Source organism: Xenopus tropicalis, chromosome 3, assembly GCF_000004195.4.
Source record: "Xenopus tropicalis strain Nigerian chromosome 3, UCB_Xtro_10.0, whole genome shotgun sequence".
Lineage (NCBI taxonomy): Eukaryota > Metazoa > Chordata > Amphibia > Anura > Pipidae > Xenopus > Xenopus tropicalis.
In genome coordinates this window covers 118,204,071-118,223,769 of record NC_030679.2, presented here as the reverse complement: position 1 = coordinate 118,223,769, position 19,699 = coordinate 118,204,071, and the positions used below count along the sequence as shown (strand labels likewise).

The 19,699-nt window shown below is 44.3% G+C and overlaps 1 protein-coding gene across 3 annotated transcripts; it reads left to right on the top strand.

Annotated features, from left to right (window-relative positions):
• The first annotated feature begins 7,010 nt into the window (after positions 1–7,010).
• Positions 7,011–19,672, top strand: eif3j (eukaryotic translation initiation factor 3 subunit J). 3 transcript variants are annotated; one of them, NM_001276507.2, is given in 8 exon segments: positions 7,011–7,094; positions 9,674–9,783; positions 14,013–14,073; positions 14,730–14,821; positions 14,921–15,032; positions 16,773–16,934; positions 17,068–17,141; positions 17,547–19,672. In NM_001276507.2, coding segments are annotated over 8 exon segments (768 nt in total). In that variant the 5' UTR covers positions 7,011–7,072; the 3' UTR covers positions 17,682–19,672.
• The last annotated feature ends 27 nt before the right edge of the window (positions 19,673–19,699 follow it).

Genomic DNA, 19,699 nt, shown 5'->3' with positions numbered 1-19,699 from the left:
CATTGTCATATAGCTGAGGATTATTAATTATGCTCCTATAGTATTCACTCACCAAAGGGAAAAAGGATTTACCTGCTGTCACATGGAAAAGGCACTTATCCACTTATCATTTCTTCAGTAATCCTTCCGAAACCTCATAGACCAAATCATCCTACAGGATAAAAGGAAATATCCCTGGAATTGTCACTGATGTTACAAAACTAAATGTAATAGGAGCAGCTCAGTGGGATAAAGCATTGGTCTGAGAGTTAACAATCCGGGGATGGAGAACCATGGTTTCTGACATATTTACCAATGACATTTGGCTTGCTAAAATACCCCTGTCCTTCTCCTGTTGCTGCTTTGTTAATTCACATTTCCCCCTCTCTTTAAGGGCTCCATGGGAGATTTTTATCAGATTTTGTTGGATAGATTTAATCGGATCCTCCATGCAACAGCACACGACAACATGAGATTTTGTAGGAACCTACAAAATCTGATCTCCATACGCTGTAAAGTTGGATCAGATAAACTCGAATATTGTGTTTTGTTCCTGTGTCTACAGTATATACAGTGGTGTGAAAAACTATTTGCCCCCTTCCTGATTTCTTATTCTTTTGCATGTTTGTCACACTTAAATGTTTCTGCTCATCAAAAACCATTAACTATTAGTCAAAGATAACATAATTGAACACAAAATGCAGTTTTTAAATGAAGGTTTACGTTATTAAGGGAGAAAAAAAAGTCCAAATCTACATGGCCCTGTGTGAAAAAGTGATTGCCCCCCTTGTTAAAAAATAACTTAACTGTGGTTTATCAATTTCAATTTTCAATTTCAATATCAATTTCTGTAGTCACCCCCAGGCCTGATTACTGCCACACCTGTTTCAATAAAGAAATCACTTAAATAGGAGCTACCTGACACAGAGAAGTAGACCAAAAGCACCTCAAAAGCTAGACATCATGCCAAGATCCAAAGAAATTGAGGAACAAATGAGAACAAAAGTAATTAAGATCTATCAGTCTGGTAAAGGTTATAAAGCCATTTCTAAAGCTTTGGGACTCCAGCGAACCACAGTGAGAGCCATTATCCACAAATGGCAAAAACATGGAACAGTGGTGAACCTTCCCAGGAGTGGCCGGCCGACCAAAATTACCCCAAGAGCGCAGAGACAACTCATCTGAGAGGCCACAAAAGACCCCAGGACAACATCTAAAGAACTGCAGGCCTCACTTGCCTCAATTAAGGTCAGTGTTCACGACTCCACCATAAGAAAGAGACTGGGCAAAAACGGCCTGCATGGCAGATTTCCAAGGCGCAAACCACTTTTAAGCAAAAAGAACATTATGGCTCGTCTCAATTTTGCTAAAAAACATCTCAATGATTGCCAAGACTTTTGGGAAAATATCTTGTGGACCGACGAGACAAAAGTTGAACTTTTTGGAAGGTGCGTGTCCCGTTACATCTGGCGTAAAAGTAACACAGCATTTCAGAAAAAGAACATCATACCAACAGTAAAATATGGTGGCGGTAGTGTGATGGTCTGGGGTTGTTTTGCTGCTTCAGGACCTGGAAGGCTTGCTGTAATAGATGGAACCATGAATTCTACTGTCTACCAAAAAATCCTGAAGGAGAATGTCCGGCCATCTGTTCGTCAACTCAAGCTGAAGCGATCTTGGGTGCTGCAGCAGGACAATGACCCAAAACAAACCAGCAAATCCACCTCTGAATGGCTGAAGAAAAACAAAATGAAGACTTTGGAGTGGCCTAGTCAAAGTCCTGACCTGAATCCTATTGAGATGTTGTGGCATGACCTTAAAAAGGCGGTTCATGCTAGAAAACCCTCAAATAAAGCTGAATTACAACAATTCTGCAAAGATGAGTGGGCCAAAATTCCTCCAGAGCGCTGTAAAAGACTCGTTGCAAGTTATCGCAAACGCTTGATTGCAGTTAGTGCTGCTAAGGGTGGCCCAACCAGTTATTAGGTTCAGGGGGCAATTACTTTTTCACACAGGGCCATGTAGGTTTGGATTTTTTTTCTCCCTAAATAATAAAAACCCTCATTTAAAAACTGCATTTTGTGTTTACTTGTGTTATCTTTGACTAATAGTTAAATGTGTTTGATGATCAGAAACATTTTGTGTGACAAACATGCAAAAGAATAAGAAATCAGGAAGGGGGCAAATAGTTTTTCACACCACTGTATATTTCAGATTTTATCTTGTCGGATGAAGGCGCAGCATGAAGCGTTCCCTTCTTCAGGCATGTTGTCTCAGATGGCAATCCTTTTTATGTAGTTAACGCATCAGATTTTTGTATCAGTCCCATTGTATTTTAACCCATACAACTATATCCAACTTGCAGGGTGCATTCTGTCGATCCAACAACAGCCTGCAGAATCTCCCATGGAGTTTAGCCCTGAAAGTGAGGAGATCAGGATCTATTTCTCTGTACTTTAACTCATATCCCTATTAGAAAAGAAACAAGAATCTTTGTGCACTTCTAAAAGTTATGGGTTAAAATGTGTGCCACTGAAAAACCACTGGAATTGTCATGAAAGTGTATCTGCTTGTATGCATTTTTGTGCCGATATCTGCTCTATGTAGCTATACACAGGCTGCTGCCAGGAAGGATTAGCACCTGCCCAAATGGAAACTGTCTGTCTGGATTTCCAAATTATTAAATCAGTACAGATCTTTGAATTGATCGCTGATTTCCATGTCATAATCCCTCCCACTGATGTTGTATATCCAATCCTGTGGCAACCCTAATGGGCCTGTCAATGGAGCTATGGGGGTGTGCACATAAGAGATCACCTTTCCTCCATCTCTTAAAAAAAAAAGTGGATCCGCTTGCCCATAGTGCGCTGGGTTAGCCAGTGTGAACATGGAAGAAAAATATTATTACTAATATTAGTTGTAGTAGTAATAATAATATAGTTCATAGTACAATTGGCATGCAGTTGCAAGCATCTGTAAGAATAAGCGTATGGTATTGTATTACCATTTATATAAGAGACTCAAGGGGCATTTACTAACTTTCCTGTTTCTTCACAATTTGTGTTTTTTTGCTCTAAAACTCATTTTTTTTGTATAAAAAACACAAATCTTTTGTGATTTATTCAGTTTTTTGTGATTTATTTCGTTTTTTTTCCACTCATAAGTTTAGGAAGATTCCAGGAAAAATGTGAAAACCATGAAAGATTTGTTGTTTTCATGTTCATTTGTCTGTGCTTTTTTTATTTGGATCTTTTAACAAATGACTAGACATTTGTGGTTTTTGTGGAAATAAGTTTATTCGTAGTTTCAAAAAAAAAAACTCTAAAACCACTAAAATCAGTATGTTGATAAATCTGCCCCTTAGTTTTGATTTGCTAAGCTCTGAGTTCATAATAACATTCAGTTCTGAAACTTGTGCACTATACCGCTGGTGTTACCTTACATACCTGCTGCACTTAATGTGGGTGTGACAACTGATTTGGCTTTTAGATCCCTTGTGATGTTATAGATTGGAAGTGAAGATGATTTCTACATTGACCTTACAACACTATATGCAAGGGGTTTGTCAAAAACATACAAATATATGACTAGCTGGTTCCTCCATAAAACTCACCATAATGGGTGAGACACAGTGTTAAGCTTATGCTTTAGGGCTATGACACACGGGGAGGGTTCACCACCATTATATTTTAGCTCAGGGCTGTCTACGTTCAGCCTTGTGTGCCCCCCACATGTCTGGCTGCTGTGACTGCTTACCTTTCTGTAAGATTTATGGTATCAGTACTGAGATAAACTGCCCCCCGTGCATTATTCACACTTCAAATTCAGGCTGTAAACCCCTGTATTGTTTGCACCTGTATACTGCCTGTGTGTGTAATATTCTGCCTACCTTATAATGCCTGTGTGCTATACTCTGCCTGCCCTATGCTGCCTGTGTGTGCCATACTCTGCCTGCCCTAGGCTGCCTGTGTGTGCCATACTCTGCCTGCCCTAGGCTGCCTGTGTGTGCCATACTCTGCCTGCCCTAGGCTGCCTGTGTGTGCCATACTCTGCCTGCCCTAGGCTGCCTGTGTGTGCCATACTCTGCCTGCCCTAGGCTGCCTGTGTGTGCCATACTCTGTCTGCCCTATGCTGCCTGTCCTATGCTGCCTGTGTGTGCCATACTCTGCCTGCCCTATGCTGCCTGTGTGTGCCATACTCTGCCTGCCCTATGCTGCCTGTGTGTGCCATACTCTGTCTGCCCTATGCTGCCTGTGTGTGCCATACTCTGCCTGCCCTATGCTGCCTGTGTGTGCCATACTCTGCCTGCCCTATGCTGCCTGTGTGTGCCATACTCTGTCTGCCCTATGCTGCCTGTGTGTGCCATACTCTGCCTGCCCTACCCTGCCTGTGTGTGCCATACTCTGCCTGCCCTACGCTGCCTGTGTGTGCCATACTCTGCCTGCCCTAGGCTGCCTGTGTGTGCCATACTCTGCCTGCCCTAGGCTGCCTGTGTGTGCCATACTCTGCCTGCCCTAGGCTGCCTGTGTGTGCCATACTCTGCCTGCCCTATGCTGCCTGTGTGTGCCATACTCTGCCTGCCCTATGCTGCCTGTGTGTGCCATACTCTGCCTGCCCTATGCTGCCTGTGTGTGCCATACTCTGTCTGCCCTATGCTGCCTGTGTGTGCCATACTCTGCCTGCCCTATGCTGCCTGTGTGTGCCATACTCTGCCTGCCCTATGCTGCCTGTGTGTGCCATACTCTGTCTGCCCTATGCTGCCTGTGTGTGCCATACTCTGCCTGCCCTACCCTGCCTGTGTGTGCCATACTCTGCCTGCCCTACGCTGCCTGTGTGTGCCATACTCTGCCTGCCCTAGGCTGCCTGTGTGTGCCATACTCTGCCTGCCCTAGGCTGCCTGTGTGTGCCATACTCTGCCTGCCCTAGGCTGCCTGTGTGTGCCATACTCTGCCTGCCCTAAGCTGCTTGTGTGTGCCATACTCTGCCTGCCCTAGGCTGCCTGTGTGTGCCATACTCTGCCTGCCCTATGCTGCCTGTGTGTGCCATACTCTGCCTGCCCTATGCTGCCTGTGTGTGCCATACTCTGCCTGCCCTATGCTGCCTGTGTGTGCCATACCCTCCCTGCCCTATGCTGCCTGTGTGTGCCATACTCTGCCTGCCCTAGGCTGCCTGTGTGTGCCATACTCTGCCTGCCCTAGGCTGCCTGTGTGTGCCATACTCTGCCTGCCCTAGGCTGCCTGTGTGTGCCATACTCTGCCTGCCCTAGGCTGCCTGTGTGTGCCATACTCTGCCTGCCCTATGCTGCCTGTGTGTGCCATACTCTGCCTGCCCTATGCTGCCTGTGTGTGCCATACTCTGCCTGCCCTAGGCTGCCTGTGTGTGCCATACTCTGCCTGCCCTAGGCTGCCTGTGTGTGCCATACTCTGCCTGCCCTATGCTGCCTGTGTGTGCCATACTCTGCCTGCCCTAGGCTGCCTGTGTGTGCCATACTCTGCCTGCCCTAGGCTGCCTGTGTGTGCCATACTCTGCCTGCCCTATGCTGCCTGTGTGTGCCATACTCTGCCTGCCCTATGCTGCCTGTGTGTGCCATACTCTGCCTGCCCTAGGCTGCCTGTGTGTGCCATACTCTGCCTGCCCTATGCTGCCTGTGTGTGCCATACTCTGCCTGCCCTATGCTGCCTGTGTGTGCCATACTCTGCCTGCCCTATGCTGCCTGTGTGTGCCATACCCTCCCTGCCCTATGCTGCCTGTGTGTGCCATACTCTGCCTGCCCTAGGCTGCCTGTGTGTGCCATACTCTGCCTGCCCTAGGCTGCCTGTGTGTGCCATACTCTGCCTGCCCTAGGCTGCCTGTGTGTGCCATACTCTGCCTGCCCTAGGCTGCCTGTGTGTGCCATACTCTGCCTGCCCTATGCTGCCTGTGTGTGCCATACTCTGCCTGCCCTAGGCTGCCTGTGTGTGCCATACTCTGCCTGCCCTAGGCTGCCTGTGTGTGCCATACTCTGCCTGCCCTAGGCTGCCTGTGTGTGCCATACTCTGCCTGCCCTATGCTGCCTGTGTGTGCCATACTCTGCCTGCCCTATGCTGCCTGTGTGTGCCATACTCTGCCTGCCCTAGGCTGCCTGTGTGTGCCATACTCTGCCTGCCCTAGGCTGCCTGTGTGTGCCATACTCTGCCTGCCCTAGGCTGCCTGTGTGTGCCATACTCTGCCTGCCCTAGGCTGCCTGTGTGTGCCATACTCTGCCTGCCCTATGCTGCCTGTGTGTGCCATACTCTGCCTGCCCTATGCTGCCTGTGTGGGCCATACTCTGCCTGCCCTATGCTGCCTGTGTGTGCCATACTCTGCCTGCCCTAGGCTGCCTGTGTGTATGGTCATGGAACTCCAAAATTACATCTAATATCATAGTTTCATCAGATGCTACCCAATTTATTACAATACACAGCTTTAGTAGAATCACTTGAGGTTACATCACAAGACACAGAATGTAGCTGCCAACATCAATAATCCCTGTTTAAAAGAATATATTTTACAGAATATTCATGGCTCTTCTATACTATAACCTTTAGACTGCAGAAAATCTAAGAAACCCAGTAGCACTTATAGTCCAAAAATAAAAAAAAATCCCGGTCCTTCTCAGCAGTCCGAGTGCAAAACCCCTAAACATGCTGTTCCAATGCCTTGCCATGCGTTCATGTCCCAACATGGGAGAGGCACGACATTGGACCGATCCAGCTCGTAGCGGCCTTGAGCAAAACCGAAGGAGCGATCCAACCGTGTAAGTGCAGTTAGTACAGCAGCCAATAGAGAGACGCATGGGTGTCACGTGTTCTGCAGAAATGAGTTCCACAGCCAAAATGGCGCCTGCTCACGTGTCTCCTGCTCTGCGGCGCAAAGAACCAGGAGAAAGAGAAAAGTCTGGAATTCTTTTATTCCTCGTTTTTAGAATCAGGTCGGTCCCGCTGGGAGGACCAAGATGGCGCAGGGAGGCAGGGAGTTGTGACGCATTTCCGGTGAAAGTCTAAGCCGAACTCGCTGCACTGCGTGCGCATTCAGACGCGGTGAGTCAGTCAGAGCCGGAGCGGCAGCGGGAAAAATGGCGGAGAACGACAGCTGGGGTGAGACTGAACTGCATGTGGAGCGGCGTTACGGGCTCAAGCTCTGTCTGGCACAAGGCCGCTTCTTTTTCTCCTTGAGTGCCCAGTTTTAGTGGCGGTGCCCTGGCTTTATGTGTTTATATGTATCTCTCTTCTTCTGTACTTTCTCTATTCTGTGGGGGAGCGCACTCAGCCAGCCCTCGTGTGAGCGGGCCCTGTGTCAGTGTGTGTCCCTCCGCGGGCCCTGTGTCAGTGTGTGTCCCTCCGCGGCCCCTGTGTCAGTGTGTGTCCCTCCGCGGCCCCTGCCTAACCTTTCCCCTATTTGCCGGATCTCGGCTGCCGAACCGTACTGCTGCTTATTCTCAGCATGGCTCCCAGCTGCCTCTGTCCCGCCGGCCTTCTCCACTGGCTCCCCAGCAGGCTTAGTACAGCCGAGTTACCCAGGGACAAGGCAGCACATGTGCCCTTTGCTCCTATGCCTCATATAGGCTCGGTAGTGGGCAGCCAGAAGGCCAATGATATGGGGTGAGGCAGGGCTGCCCGCAGGCTGGAGCTTGGGCTGCTCGGTGAGTCTCCAGCTGCTACAGGCAGCGCTACCAGAACAGGCCACAAAGCGCTCCATTATCCCGTGTTCCCTATGGGTGTTGCTCATATAAGTGCAGCTCTGTCTCACCTATTCAGTGGCAGTGTGCCAGCTGGGCTGCTAGGCCCTCACTCACTACCTTCACTAAGGGTAGGCCCCAAATGGGTAAGGCATTGGCTCTCCCCTAACTGGGCCCTGTGTAGGGGCTTCACCATTGGCTGCTGGATGTGTGTTGAGAAGAGAAATAACCCCCCCCCCCCCCCATATATCTTACATTGCCATGTCATTTGTGCCTCTTCAGTGGCAATTAGACTTTCTTTGAAGCAATAACCTTTCAGTCAGGGGCTTTTGTATTCCCATTGCTTATGCTGGGCCTGTGTGCCTTGCCTCTAGTTGGCCTCCAGTTGTTTCATTCCATTACATCTGTTTTATCCAACTCACTTTCCTTCCATTACCTCTATCTCCTCTCCCTAATAGCCACCCCCTCCCAGTCGTGTCCCCGTCCCCTCCCAGTCGTGTCCCCGTCCCCTCCCAGTCGTGTCCCCGTCCCCTCCCAGTCGTGTCCCCGTCCCCTCCCAGTCGTGTCCCCGTCCCCTCCCAGTCGTGTCCCCGTCCCCTCCCAGTCGTGTCCCCGTCCCCTCCCAGTCGTGTCCCCGTCCCCTCCGCCAGTGAGTAATGTGACTGAGTGCAGCTGGCTCCCCGGGCTCTCTGTGCCGCAATATTGCTCATTATCTTGCTTACAAGAAGAAACACATTTTGCCCTGTAAGGGTGCCCAGTACAATATGGATATTATATTACACACTTTGACTTATTCTTTCTCTTTTTTTTTACTACATAGTAGTTTTCCAAATTCCTGTCCTCACTTGACGCCTTTCATCTTTGGGGCTTGTTGGGTTGCATTCATGCTTAGGTATCTTTTAACCCTGATTTAGCATATTTTTTTAATATAGAGGCCTCTTTATATTTTACCTCCTTGCCTAGCCATTACCTTTCTGTTAAATACTGATATTCTTCATAACTCTGACCATATTTTGTGCTAGTAAGCTAAACTGTACTTGTGATGTAATTATATTTCGCACTCCTACTGATAGGATGTGGCCTCAATGCCATCCAAATATTATTAATACTATGTACTTAGTTTCGGGCCGCATAAAGCACTCATGATGGGGTGCCAAGATTCATTTGCAGCAGCTACAGGTTCACATTCTGACCTTGGGTTTAGTTCATGGATACTGCTTCTTCTGAACTGACAATGTTTTTTTTATGACCCTCTTTTTAAGTTTTTGTTGCCAGATACCATGTGATTGTATGGGGTGTGTTATGAAAAGGAGCAAAGTTTTTTAGGTCTAATCACCAAAAACCAGCCAACCAGTAGAGGTAGCATTTACTGGCCTATTGTTTAAAAGCAAACATTGTATTAGTTTCTGTGGGTTAATTTACCTGGGTGAGCTTTATTCTTTATATTACATATGGAAGTTAAGTAATTTGCCACTGAGGTAAGTTGCCAGCAGTTAGTCTGTTCTTGTCTATCTTTTATAAACACCCTCTTCCTTTGTCCTCTGCATAAAGGTGCAGTATATACCCCTTTGTACAACATGAGCGCAATGAATAGGGCTTGTGCTTAACATACTTTTTGCCTATTAAGCACAAGTCTAAGGTTTTTGTTTTTTCTTGAGCCAAACAGGGAATTTGATGCATCTCCATTTTTAGTCCTTGCGAGTGCAATTATCAGTGCACAGATAAAAAGTTGTTCATTGTGCACATGGATTATCTGTGTGCTGGGAATCTGAGTACTGTATATACTTCACTGGGGCCAAACATGGAGTTTAGCTTGGAAAGTTTTTTGTGATTAAAACAGTAGGCAAAAAGAATGTTCAGCCCATTACACCCATTTTGGAAAAGTGGTTAATTTCCATTTTAATGCTAAAAGCTGAGCCTTTGATTAATACTGGCACAGCAATGTTTTGACTTAGTCTCTTATTTTTGGTCCCTGATTTTTTTTCTCTCCATGTACAGATGCTGATGATTTTGAGCCAGAAGTTTCAAATCAGAAGGGTGCTGTGTCAGGCCCACCACCGGCAGGAAGAGATCGTTGGGAGGGAGAGGACGAGGAGGAGGATGTTAAGGTACTGTAATTAACATTCATTATGTCATTAGGTTGCATTTGCTTGGTTGTGTTGGTGATGTACATGTATGCTTAGTAGATTTTACCACTTTCTAAAAAGGAGGCTTATTATGTGCATATTGTATGACAGAATTTTGCCACATCAGTGTTTATTTGTATTAAATTGTATTGAATAAGAATAAAGTCTGTATTTGACATATGTTAATGTTTGTTCTAAGCAAGCTTATTAAATATGGCAGCCGCCTTATTAAGCGTTATCATGGAGATATCATGTTCTCTACCCATAGGTTACAACTCTGCTCTAGCAGCAGCTTTTGACTTACAGACCATGGTGTATGACTGTATATCACTTTGTATCATTGACTGAATAAGAAAATGTCAAGTTGGAGAGCGTACTCAGTGCTGAAGCTACTCCTGAAAAATAGCAGCAAACTAATAAATCAAATTTTAATAGTTTAGAGAGTTGGCAACTAAGCTCCCGGAACTGCTTTTAGGCAATTAGGTTAAAATCACTGTAGAACTCTGCATCAGAAGTTTGTTTGGTTAAACCTGTGTTTTCCAAACTGTCGGGTTGTCTTCTCTGAGGGTGGACTGTAAGTAGTGGCAAGGGGGGAGATCAGCCTGAAGGGCAGTTATGTTGAGGGGAGAATGGCCATTTGCTCTTAGATACACTAAAATCACAGGTTGCTGCACCGTTAGAATAAGATTTGTGGTGAATATGAGACATTACTGTTTGCTTTTGTATCTGACCTGTGTGCTCAGGATCAAAAGCAAACTAAAGCTGGCCATACACGCACCGATACTATCGTACGAAACCTCGTTTCGTGCGATATTCGGTGCGTGTATGGCATGTCGGCGAGTCGACCAATATCGCAGGAAGCTGCTGATAACGGTCGACTCGCCGATCGGACCGGTTAAAAGGTTTTGATCTGGCGCCATAGAAGGCACCTGACCAAAATCTGCAGTCAGGGCTGAATTGGCAGAAGGAGGTAGAAATCCTATTGTTTCTACCTCCTTATCTCCTGTTTCAGCCCTGACGGTGTGTGGCGGATCTGACGATGTTTCATGCGACCGATGGTCGCCACGTGTGTGGCCACCTTAACTGAACAGTATTGTCCCATGTGGGCCCCCACCTCAAGTTACTGACAAACCAAAGCTGGCCATATGCCAAACAAGCGAATCTTCTCCCAATATGCCCAATATACCTAAGGTTGGTGATATTGGGCTAATTTGATCATTTGGCCCCCTAAGTCCAATTGTCGGCCAGATATTGATCTGGTAGGCCCCATACATGGGCGGATAAGCTGCCGAATCGGTCTAAAGTATTGCCCGTGTAAGGGGAAAGTAGTGTTCTGGCTATTAAGACATCCACCCACTCTAGCCTTTATAGATTACATTTTGGCTAACTATGTTATAGAAACATTTATCTTGCACAGCCTATGTATTTACCAAGCTTTATTTTCAGACTGTTCCTTTAACTGAGAGTTTGCCAACCTCTGATTTAGCCCATGTTCTGAGCAACATGAAAACAATGAAGGAATGAATGAATTTGCCTTGTACGGGCAATAACTTCTGTGATTACATTTTTGCAAGGTTTAGAAGCCACCTTATGGTGTTTGTTAGTGTTTCTGTTCTGCCTGTGTGTGGCAATAGTTGCCTGTCAGTGCTCCAGTTATTTCAGTCCACGCCCTGTCATGGGAGGGGGGGGTTATCTAAGTTTCTGAAGAGCTTTGAAAAGAGATAAAGAGGATTATAAAGTAAGGACTATTTTTTTGGTCACTTTGCAAAAATGTTTTTTTTTCTAGTGTGGATTAAAAAAAACCCACAGGGACACCATTAATTCCATCCTAGCTGGCTAATAGCATAAAGTGGGGCTCATTTACTTACACTTAACACATTTGCCCCAGTGCAGTAACCCATAGCAACCAATCAGCATAATTAAAGCAGACCTATCTTTAGTAGGCTGCTGAAAGTTAATTGGTGTCAAATTGCCTTGGGATACTAATTACTATGGTACTGCTAGTAATTGTGCCCCAGTATGGATTCTGTGGACAGATGTAGGTGTTGCTTATAAGAGGGTTTTACAAGCAAGTCATCTGGGTCAAATTTTCACCCTTGTACAACATCCCTAAAATGTTGTATTTTTTTCCCGCCTCTCCTTATTTTTAATTCTTTAGTTAAACTTGTTTAGTCCCACTGCAGCCTTTGCCCCGTTCTGCCTTGCCCAGATGTGCATTGAGATTTGGCAGTGGCTTATCTTATGCAGTTGGCCTCTACAGGCCACACTATTGTCTGTGCAGACAGTGCTTTCTGATAAGGAGACTGATATGCTGATGATGCTCAAGTTTCTTTGGCTCTAGAGACTGTGTATGGTGTTTATTTTTGTCAAATTATAATTTTAGGAGGGCACAGACAGGGAAGTGCCACAGAAGCATTAAGCACATTATACACATACACATGGACAAACTTGTCGGTTTTATTTATGTGTCAAACTATATATAATAATGTCTGAAAGTTCAAGCACACTATCCAAGCTCAGCAATACACAAAATCAAAAATATAGATGCACACCAGGTATTTTTAGTAAGAAAAAACTTAACTTTTAATTAGCATCATTAAAGGAACAGTAACACCAAAAAATGAAAGTGTATAAAAGTAACTAAAATATAATGTGCTGCTGCCCTGCACTGGTAAAAGTTGTGTGTTTACTTCAGAAAGTCTACTATCATTTATATAAATAAGCTGCTGTGTAGCCATGGGGGCAGCCATTCAAAGGAGAAAAGGCACAGGCACATAGCAGATAATAGCTAAAACACTATTGTATTCTACAGAACTTATCTGTTATCTGCTATGTAACCTGTGCCTTTTCTCCTTTTTTCCAGCTTGAATGGCTGCCCCCGTGGCTACACAGCAGCTTATTATATAAATTATAGTAGTGTTACTGTAGCAAACACACACATTTTACCAGTGCAGGGCAACAGTGCATTATATTTTTATTACATTACAAGTTCTTTTATTTTTTGGTGTTACTGTTCCTTTAAAAAGAAAACAGGCCTATGTTTCGGTCCCCATCTTGGACCTTTCTCAAGACACACACATAAATATATGTCCTAATGCAGTGTTTTTCAACCTTTCTTGGGCAAAGGCACACTTGTTTCATGAAAAAAATCACGAGGCACACCACCATTAGAAAATGTTAAAAAATGTAACTCTGTGCCTATATTGACTATATATAAAGTAATTCTCTTGAATAGGAATCAAATAAACACAAAGAAAGTATTTTATAATTACTTTATTATGAAATATTAAGTAAACAAAATAGTGAAAAATTTTCTCCACAAACCCACCCCCCCACTGTTTTTTTTTTTTTTTTTTTTTTTTATACACACAAAAATTTTATATTATATATATATATATATTATTATTGTTTTCTTACATGTCAGGCTGTCTTGGGGTGCGGCATCCAGGGGTGTCCCGGGATTGTCTTCCGGTGGGGAGTAGGACGGCTGTGCATGGGCCTGGCCCCTGGTGGATCTGGTCTGTCGGGGCAGGGCCTGGGCAGTTGCTCCCCCCGGTCGGGTTGTGCCAGGGCAGGATCCGATGCCGGATGACGTCACAGGCAGTGACGATTTCCGGGCATCAGGGAGCCAGGAAGTGGAAGGTGTCCCAGAGGAGCGGTTGAAAAACGCTGTCCTAATGGTTTAAAATGTAGTGGATGAAGACGCAGCTTGCAGTTTTCCCTTCTGGCGTGTCGGATGGCAAAGCTTCTATATTACATTTACAGATTTTTGAGTCAGTCCCATTATTTTTTAACCCATGCAATTAAATGTGACTTGTATGATGTGATCTGTCGATCCGACACTATTCGACAATTTTCTGTGTAGTTAAGCTCTGAGGGGAATATTTATCAAGGAGTAACAAGACTATGCTCTGCAGTGTAAGCCAGTGGGAGAGATTTGTGTGACTGGGATATGATTGTTATACTGGGTATTTTATACAGAAGATGTGTTTATAACTTTTTGCTTTATATTGGGCATTGTGCTTTCATTTATGTTGTGAGAGTTTTAATATAGAAACCCTTTTAGCAGATGTTTTTCCTGAGCTTCTAGAGATTGGATATAATCATAAGGATATCATAAATAAACATGATACTTTAAGGTCTTAAGATCTAATTTGTCTTGGGGATCCATCAAATAAGTTATAAATTGGATTCATTATCTGCTTGTGTAGGATAACTGGGATGATGAAGAGGAGGCTGAGGCGGCAACTAAACAAGAAGCACAGAAAACGGGTGAGGATGTAGAAAATGTGCCTTTAGCCTAAAGTGTACAAAGCATGCTTGAGAGCAAGACATGGCTCTGGGTGGGGGGTAATGTAGGGCCTTGTTGTTCAGTGAGGGGAAGACCATCTATAAAATATGGCTGACTGCTTTGGCAAGTGTGTGCTGCTGTAGTGAATATCTAATGGTGGCTATACTCATTCTTGCCAACAGTGTTCGGCCAATTTACCCCCAAGTGACTTTAATTGCTTACCTTTTACCCTGGGCTGGTGACCCTGTTAGGAGAAAACCGCACCAGCCCGGGGTACCTGTAGCGCTTCCTTCTGTTCCCTGAGCCGGCACATGCACATTAGAGCGAAAAGCAGACTTTTTTATTAAAGTTCGGCTTCTCACTCTACTGTGCAAGCAAGCGAAGAAGGAAGAGGAAGCGCTCACTACAGGTACCCCAGGCTGGTGCGATTTTCTTCTAACAGGGGCACCAGCCCGGGGTACGAGGTAAGCGATTAAAGTCACTTGGGGGTGCCTAACATTTTGGCACCCCCAAGTGACTTAGTCTTTCCTTCTGCTTTAATTTAAAGCACTTTCATTTTAGGTGTTTCTTTAAACAAATCTGATCATATATGGCCACTTTAACTCACTGTGTAATTGCTTTGTTTTATCCCTAGTAGAACCAAAGGTTTCTGAAAAGAAAAAATTACTAGAAAAAATAAGAGAAAAAGAGAAGTTGCATAAAAAAAGGCAGGAGGAAGTAAACCAGCAGGTAAGTGCTTGAAATGATCCTATTGCATTGTGATATAGTTTACAGGCTTATATTAAGTACCATGGGAAATGGCACAAAGCTTACACTTCCTCTCTGCAGGAGAAGGAAGGAACCGCACCAGAGTTAAGTCCAGAGGAACAGCTGGCAGAAAAGCTTCGCCTAAAGAAGTTACAGGAGGACTCCGACTTAGAATTAGCAAAGGAGGCTTTTGGTGAGTCTGCCACACAATAAGCAATCCTTGCTAGCGCAAGTTAAAATCACTGAGGGGCTGCTAATTTTAGTCTTCCACATAGTAATTAAAAACATTTTAGCCTGTGTCACTGCCTCTGCTTTAGAAAACAGTGACCCTGGGAACTTAGTGCTGCACTGCTATCTCTTGGTTTGTCCCCCCAGGTATCCCCTCGCTTAGGGGTGGTGCATTGGGGTTAAACATAGGTGTATGTTATCTCTGTAATAGAGTTGCTGTCACACGTGTGCTTGACTTGCTTATTGTGAAACTGACAGCACTACATGTTACCTGGAACTTCCAGATATCCACCTCTATTCCATAGCTTCACAACTGTATTACGTACATCACTGTGTTCTCCCAGATCCTTAGAAACGCATTTTGGCCAATGCCTTTCTTCCCTTCTATAGACAAACCCAACAATTCATATTCTAGCCCCAACAGGCTATAAAGAACCTGAGAGACTTATCATTTCTCTCCTACCTAGAACTTAATAAATGCCAATCCCATAAGTCCTCCGCCCCTCCATAAAAATACTTTCATACAGCCATTTGAATGCCCAAGTATTTGTTTGGTGGCACAGCATATTATCTTACAAGGATTGGGAGGAAACTCTGACATCTGTTGGTTGGTTTCTGCTAGTGACCGTAATGCAGTTATCGATGCATGCCATGACTGCAGACCACCTTCATATGATTGTGTTCTGCCCTCTGTGGGTTTGGCTTCATACGTACCTTGGCAGTCAGGTTAAGAAAGCTTTTAGATTGTTAGGTTTTTTTTTTTTTTATTTAAGTGCGTTGTAATTGCTATATTTGTGTGTTTTCATTGCTAGTTCTGACTCTGACAGAAACCAGCTGTAGTGATGAGCGAATCTGTCCCATTTGCTTTGCTGAAAACGTTGCAAAACTGCAGAAAGTTTTCAGAATGCAGCTACTATGCGACTTTGACACAACCAAATTTTTTCTGCAGTTTTGTTAAATTCACTAATGAAAAGTTTAATGTATATTGAAAAGTTGCATACTACTACTATTTATTTTCTGTCGTCTCGGGGACACAGGTGATCTATGGGGTAATTCAAGTGTCCTGCTTCTAGGAGGTTGGACAGTCATGTCTCTAGGGATACTTGGGGGTATATATATCATGCTGTGTAAAAAGTGGAGTAAAACATTGCCGGTGATGTTGCTCATAGAAAAGCAAAGCATCTGATTGGCTGCTAATTGTTGATATCTAATTGCTAATTGGTTATCACTGGTAATGCTTCACTCTACTTTTTGCACAGCATGATAAATATACCCCTTAGAGAGAAATTATTTGGTCAGTGGTTAATGTTGACTCCTGGGTGATACCAGAAGCAGGGCTACCTGTCTGCCTCACATGGTAGCCCCTTTCTGCATCCTAGCCCTATTGCGCTATTTAGACCACTCAGGCAGATTTCAGCAGCTTAGGATGAGCAGGAGGCTTGGACAGTGCGGTGCCGAAGTGAGTATAGCACTCGGCCACCCCGCTCTGCTTGACTTATATTGTAGCCGTGTCCAACATCACACCCCAACTCGCCAGCCTGGGACATTAACTACCTGCCTTTTTGCCTGGCTTCTTGCTCTGGCACACAGGCCTGGCTCTACCTGCTCCCCAACATGCAGCTATGTTAGGGTGGCCTTTAGCACAGATATGGTCACAGTGAAGAGGGAAGGAAACCTTAAAAAAAAGTTTGTTTATTATCTGCAGGAGACAATGTTACCGTTACTGGAATAGATGCCATGAATCCGTCCTCAAGAGAAGACTTTACAGAATTTGGGAAGCTCCTCAAAGAAAAGATCACCCAGTATGAGAGATCGTTATTTTACCCAGGCTTCCTGGAGGTCCTTGTGCGGGAAGTGTGCGTCTCATGTAAGCCAGCCTCTCCTCCTTTCCAATTTCCATAAAGCTTTTTCATTCATGACTTATCACATGAACTTTGTTAGTCATTAATTTTGCCATATATTGCGGTGGCCTGAAGTATTTTTGTATTTTCCTGTTTTAGTGGAAGTGGATGACCTGAAGAAAATCAACAATTCTCTAACAGTGTTGTGCTTTGAGAAACAGAAGCAAGAGAAGGTGAGTTTATTTGGGTGGGAGGAGTATTAAAGAAATTATTTCAAGGTAATAGAAAAATGACAACCTATTAGAGGACTTGTTTCATGATGTTAGCATGAAGGTGTAACATGAGTGCCCCCTGCTGAGCGCTAAGAAGAATAGCAAATGTTTATTTTATATAGATAAGAAGCATCTCTTCATGCATCACCGCTCTATTGTTTTGCTCAATGTGACATTAGCAGGGTAGTGTTAAGCTTTATATGTTCTACCCCGCTCTTGCCATGCAGTGTAAAAGCTGCTAAAATCATGAATCATTGGTCATTGTTATAGGTAGGTTATATGCCCCCTGTAACCTGCTTCTGTGCAGGTAGAGATTTAGCATATTTTTTTGCCTGGATAAACTACAATTGTGTCTCTGAATTACAGCAACAAAGTAAAGCCAAAAAGAAAAAGAAGGGAGTTGTTCCGGGAGGAGGACTAAAAGCCAACATGAAGAATGATCTAGAAGATTATGGGGGCATGGATGAGGGCTATGGACGAGAGTATGACGATTTCATGTGACACGCTGGTTCTTTGTGGCCCTCATTAAGGAGTGCGCTCTCCTCCCTCAGGACTCTGCCAAATGCTACAGTCAAAGAAATCATCCCCCCTCAACGGGCCATATAAAAGAAAATGGCCATGGTGTGTGTATCTGGATTCTACTGGTTGATGCCCACATCGCACATTAAACAATTAACCTATGCAGCTCTATTCAGCATCCCCTTAACTCAAGGCTCGCAACCTTCTCCACTCTGCTTGTGGCATGCACGCTCAGCTCTGCCATGTTACAAACAGAGTCATGCCTCTGCTTTCTGCCTAGGAATATGGTCTCTCTCTCTCTGGGCAGGGCAGGTTATTAAATCTTTCTTTTTCTTCTGGCTCTTTACTTCCTGCCTCATTGACACTGCCCTCCCAGCCATCTTAGTTTTTTTTTTTTTTTTTTAATATATATTGGTTTCTTAGCTTTGTGCTAGAGGAATCTCCTGCTTTGAACTGTGATTCCTGATGGACTCAGCTTGGTGCTTTTCCATATTAAAACTTTAAACAATCTGAAATCACCTCTACAGTATGTGGAACTGTGAAGATGCAGAATGGTAAGGAGATACCGCTGGTGCATCAGACTATATGTGCTGCCTTCTGTTGGAGCTGCCAGTACCAAAACATGTGGGTCATCATGACTTTGTGGCCAACTGGCAGTTCTTGATGGCTCTGCCGGAGGGGAGGGCCATAGGGTCTTGATATTTATTTAGTGATTGCGTGTCAGTGTGGTTTCACGATTGGTTTATTGCTTTTTGACTCTTGCACCAAGGTTCAAGGTCTGGCCCTTTCTCTTAATCTTCTGCTCACCCACTGGATGGCGCTTTGCAAACAGGTCCTACTTTGGGAGAATTGTTATATTAACAATGAGACTGCAATGTTTGTTTTATAAGACAACTAATTTAATAAACTCATCCTTGTGACAAGATTGGCCAGTGTGCTCTCTCCTGCATAGGCAAGGTTGGCTTCTGAGTCTTTGGCAAAGTGTAGTGCACCAGGGAGCAGGGAGCTAGAGAGACCACCTCCAGTAAGTCATTATTAGTGGGTTTATTCTACCATGTATAATGCTGTTAAAGCGCAGATGGAATTAATAGCGTTGGGAAGACAAGCTGTATTTATGTACATATTAACAATGTTTGAAAAAAAAAAAAAAAAAAAATTATGCATATGTTATTTCTTTGCAGCTCTCCTTTGCTTTTGCCTTGATACCTTGTATTGATCTTTTTTTTTTCATCTTCCTTGTTGACAACTTTTATTTTTAGTTTCCTTCCCCCCCCCCCCCCCCGACTATGAACTGTTCTAGGCAAAGGACTGAGGGTCACAATATTTCCCATCTCTCATTTCCCTTATGCATTTGCCTAATGGAAATACTGAATATTTTTTTTCCTTGCTTTGGTTTCCGTAGCTTCTCTATCATGGGGGTTAGTCTGCTTGCGGTTTAAAGGTAAAGGCACAATTACTGTCTGTTCGGTCTTCCCTGTAGCCGCCTACAGCCAGTGGGGCTGCAATTATGTAAAAGGCCTGTTCAAGGGACATTATGCCAGAAACCACTTGTCTGTACAGCTAAAACCCACACCAGCATATTTAATTCTGTGTATTAAGGGAAATCTAACGGGTATATTATAGTCTCATGGCTGGATTAGATCTTTTTTACCATAAGTCGAAGTTACGTGTTCTTCACTTTCAAATGGGAGACCTTTGGTTACCTTTAAAAAGCTGGTAACTCCATGGCTGAGCGCACAATATACAGTCACTGCTGACAGAGAATCACATTACTTAAGGATTTTATTTTTCTTTGGGGGGGTGATGCATGATATGAGCAAACTAAGCCTTTATCCACACTACGCATTCTTACTAGAAATAACTGGGACAGGCACCATAAGTTCCATCTTCACTGTATTCCTTATTGGCACCAGCAGCTTCAAATAACAGCAACAAAGTGTGTGAAATGAAGTAAAATATATACATCCAACTTGTTTCAATGTTGTCTCCCTTTTTTTTTT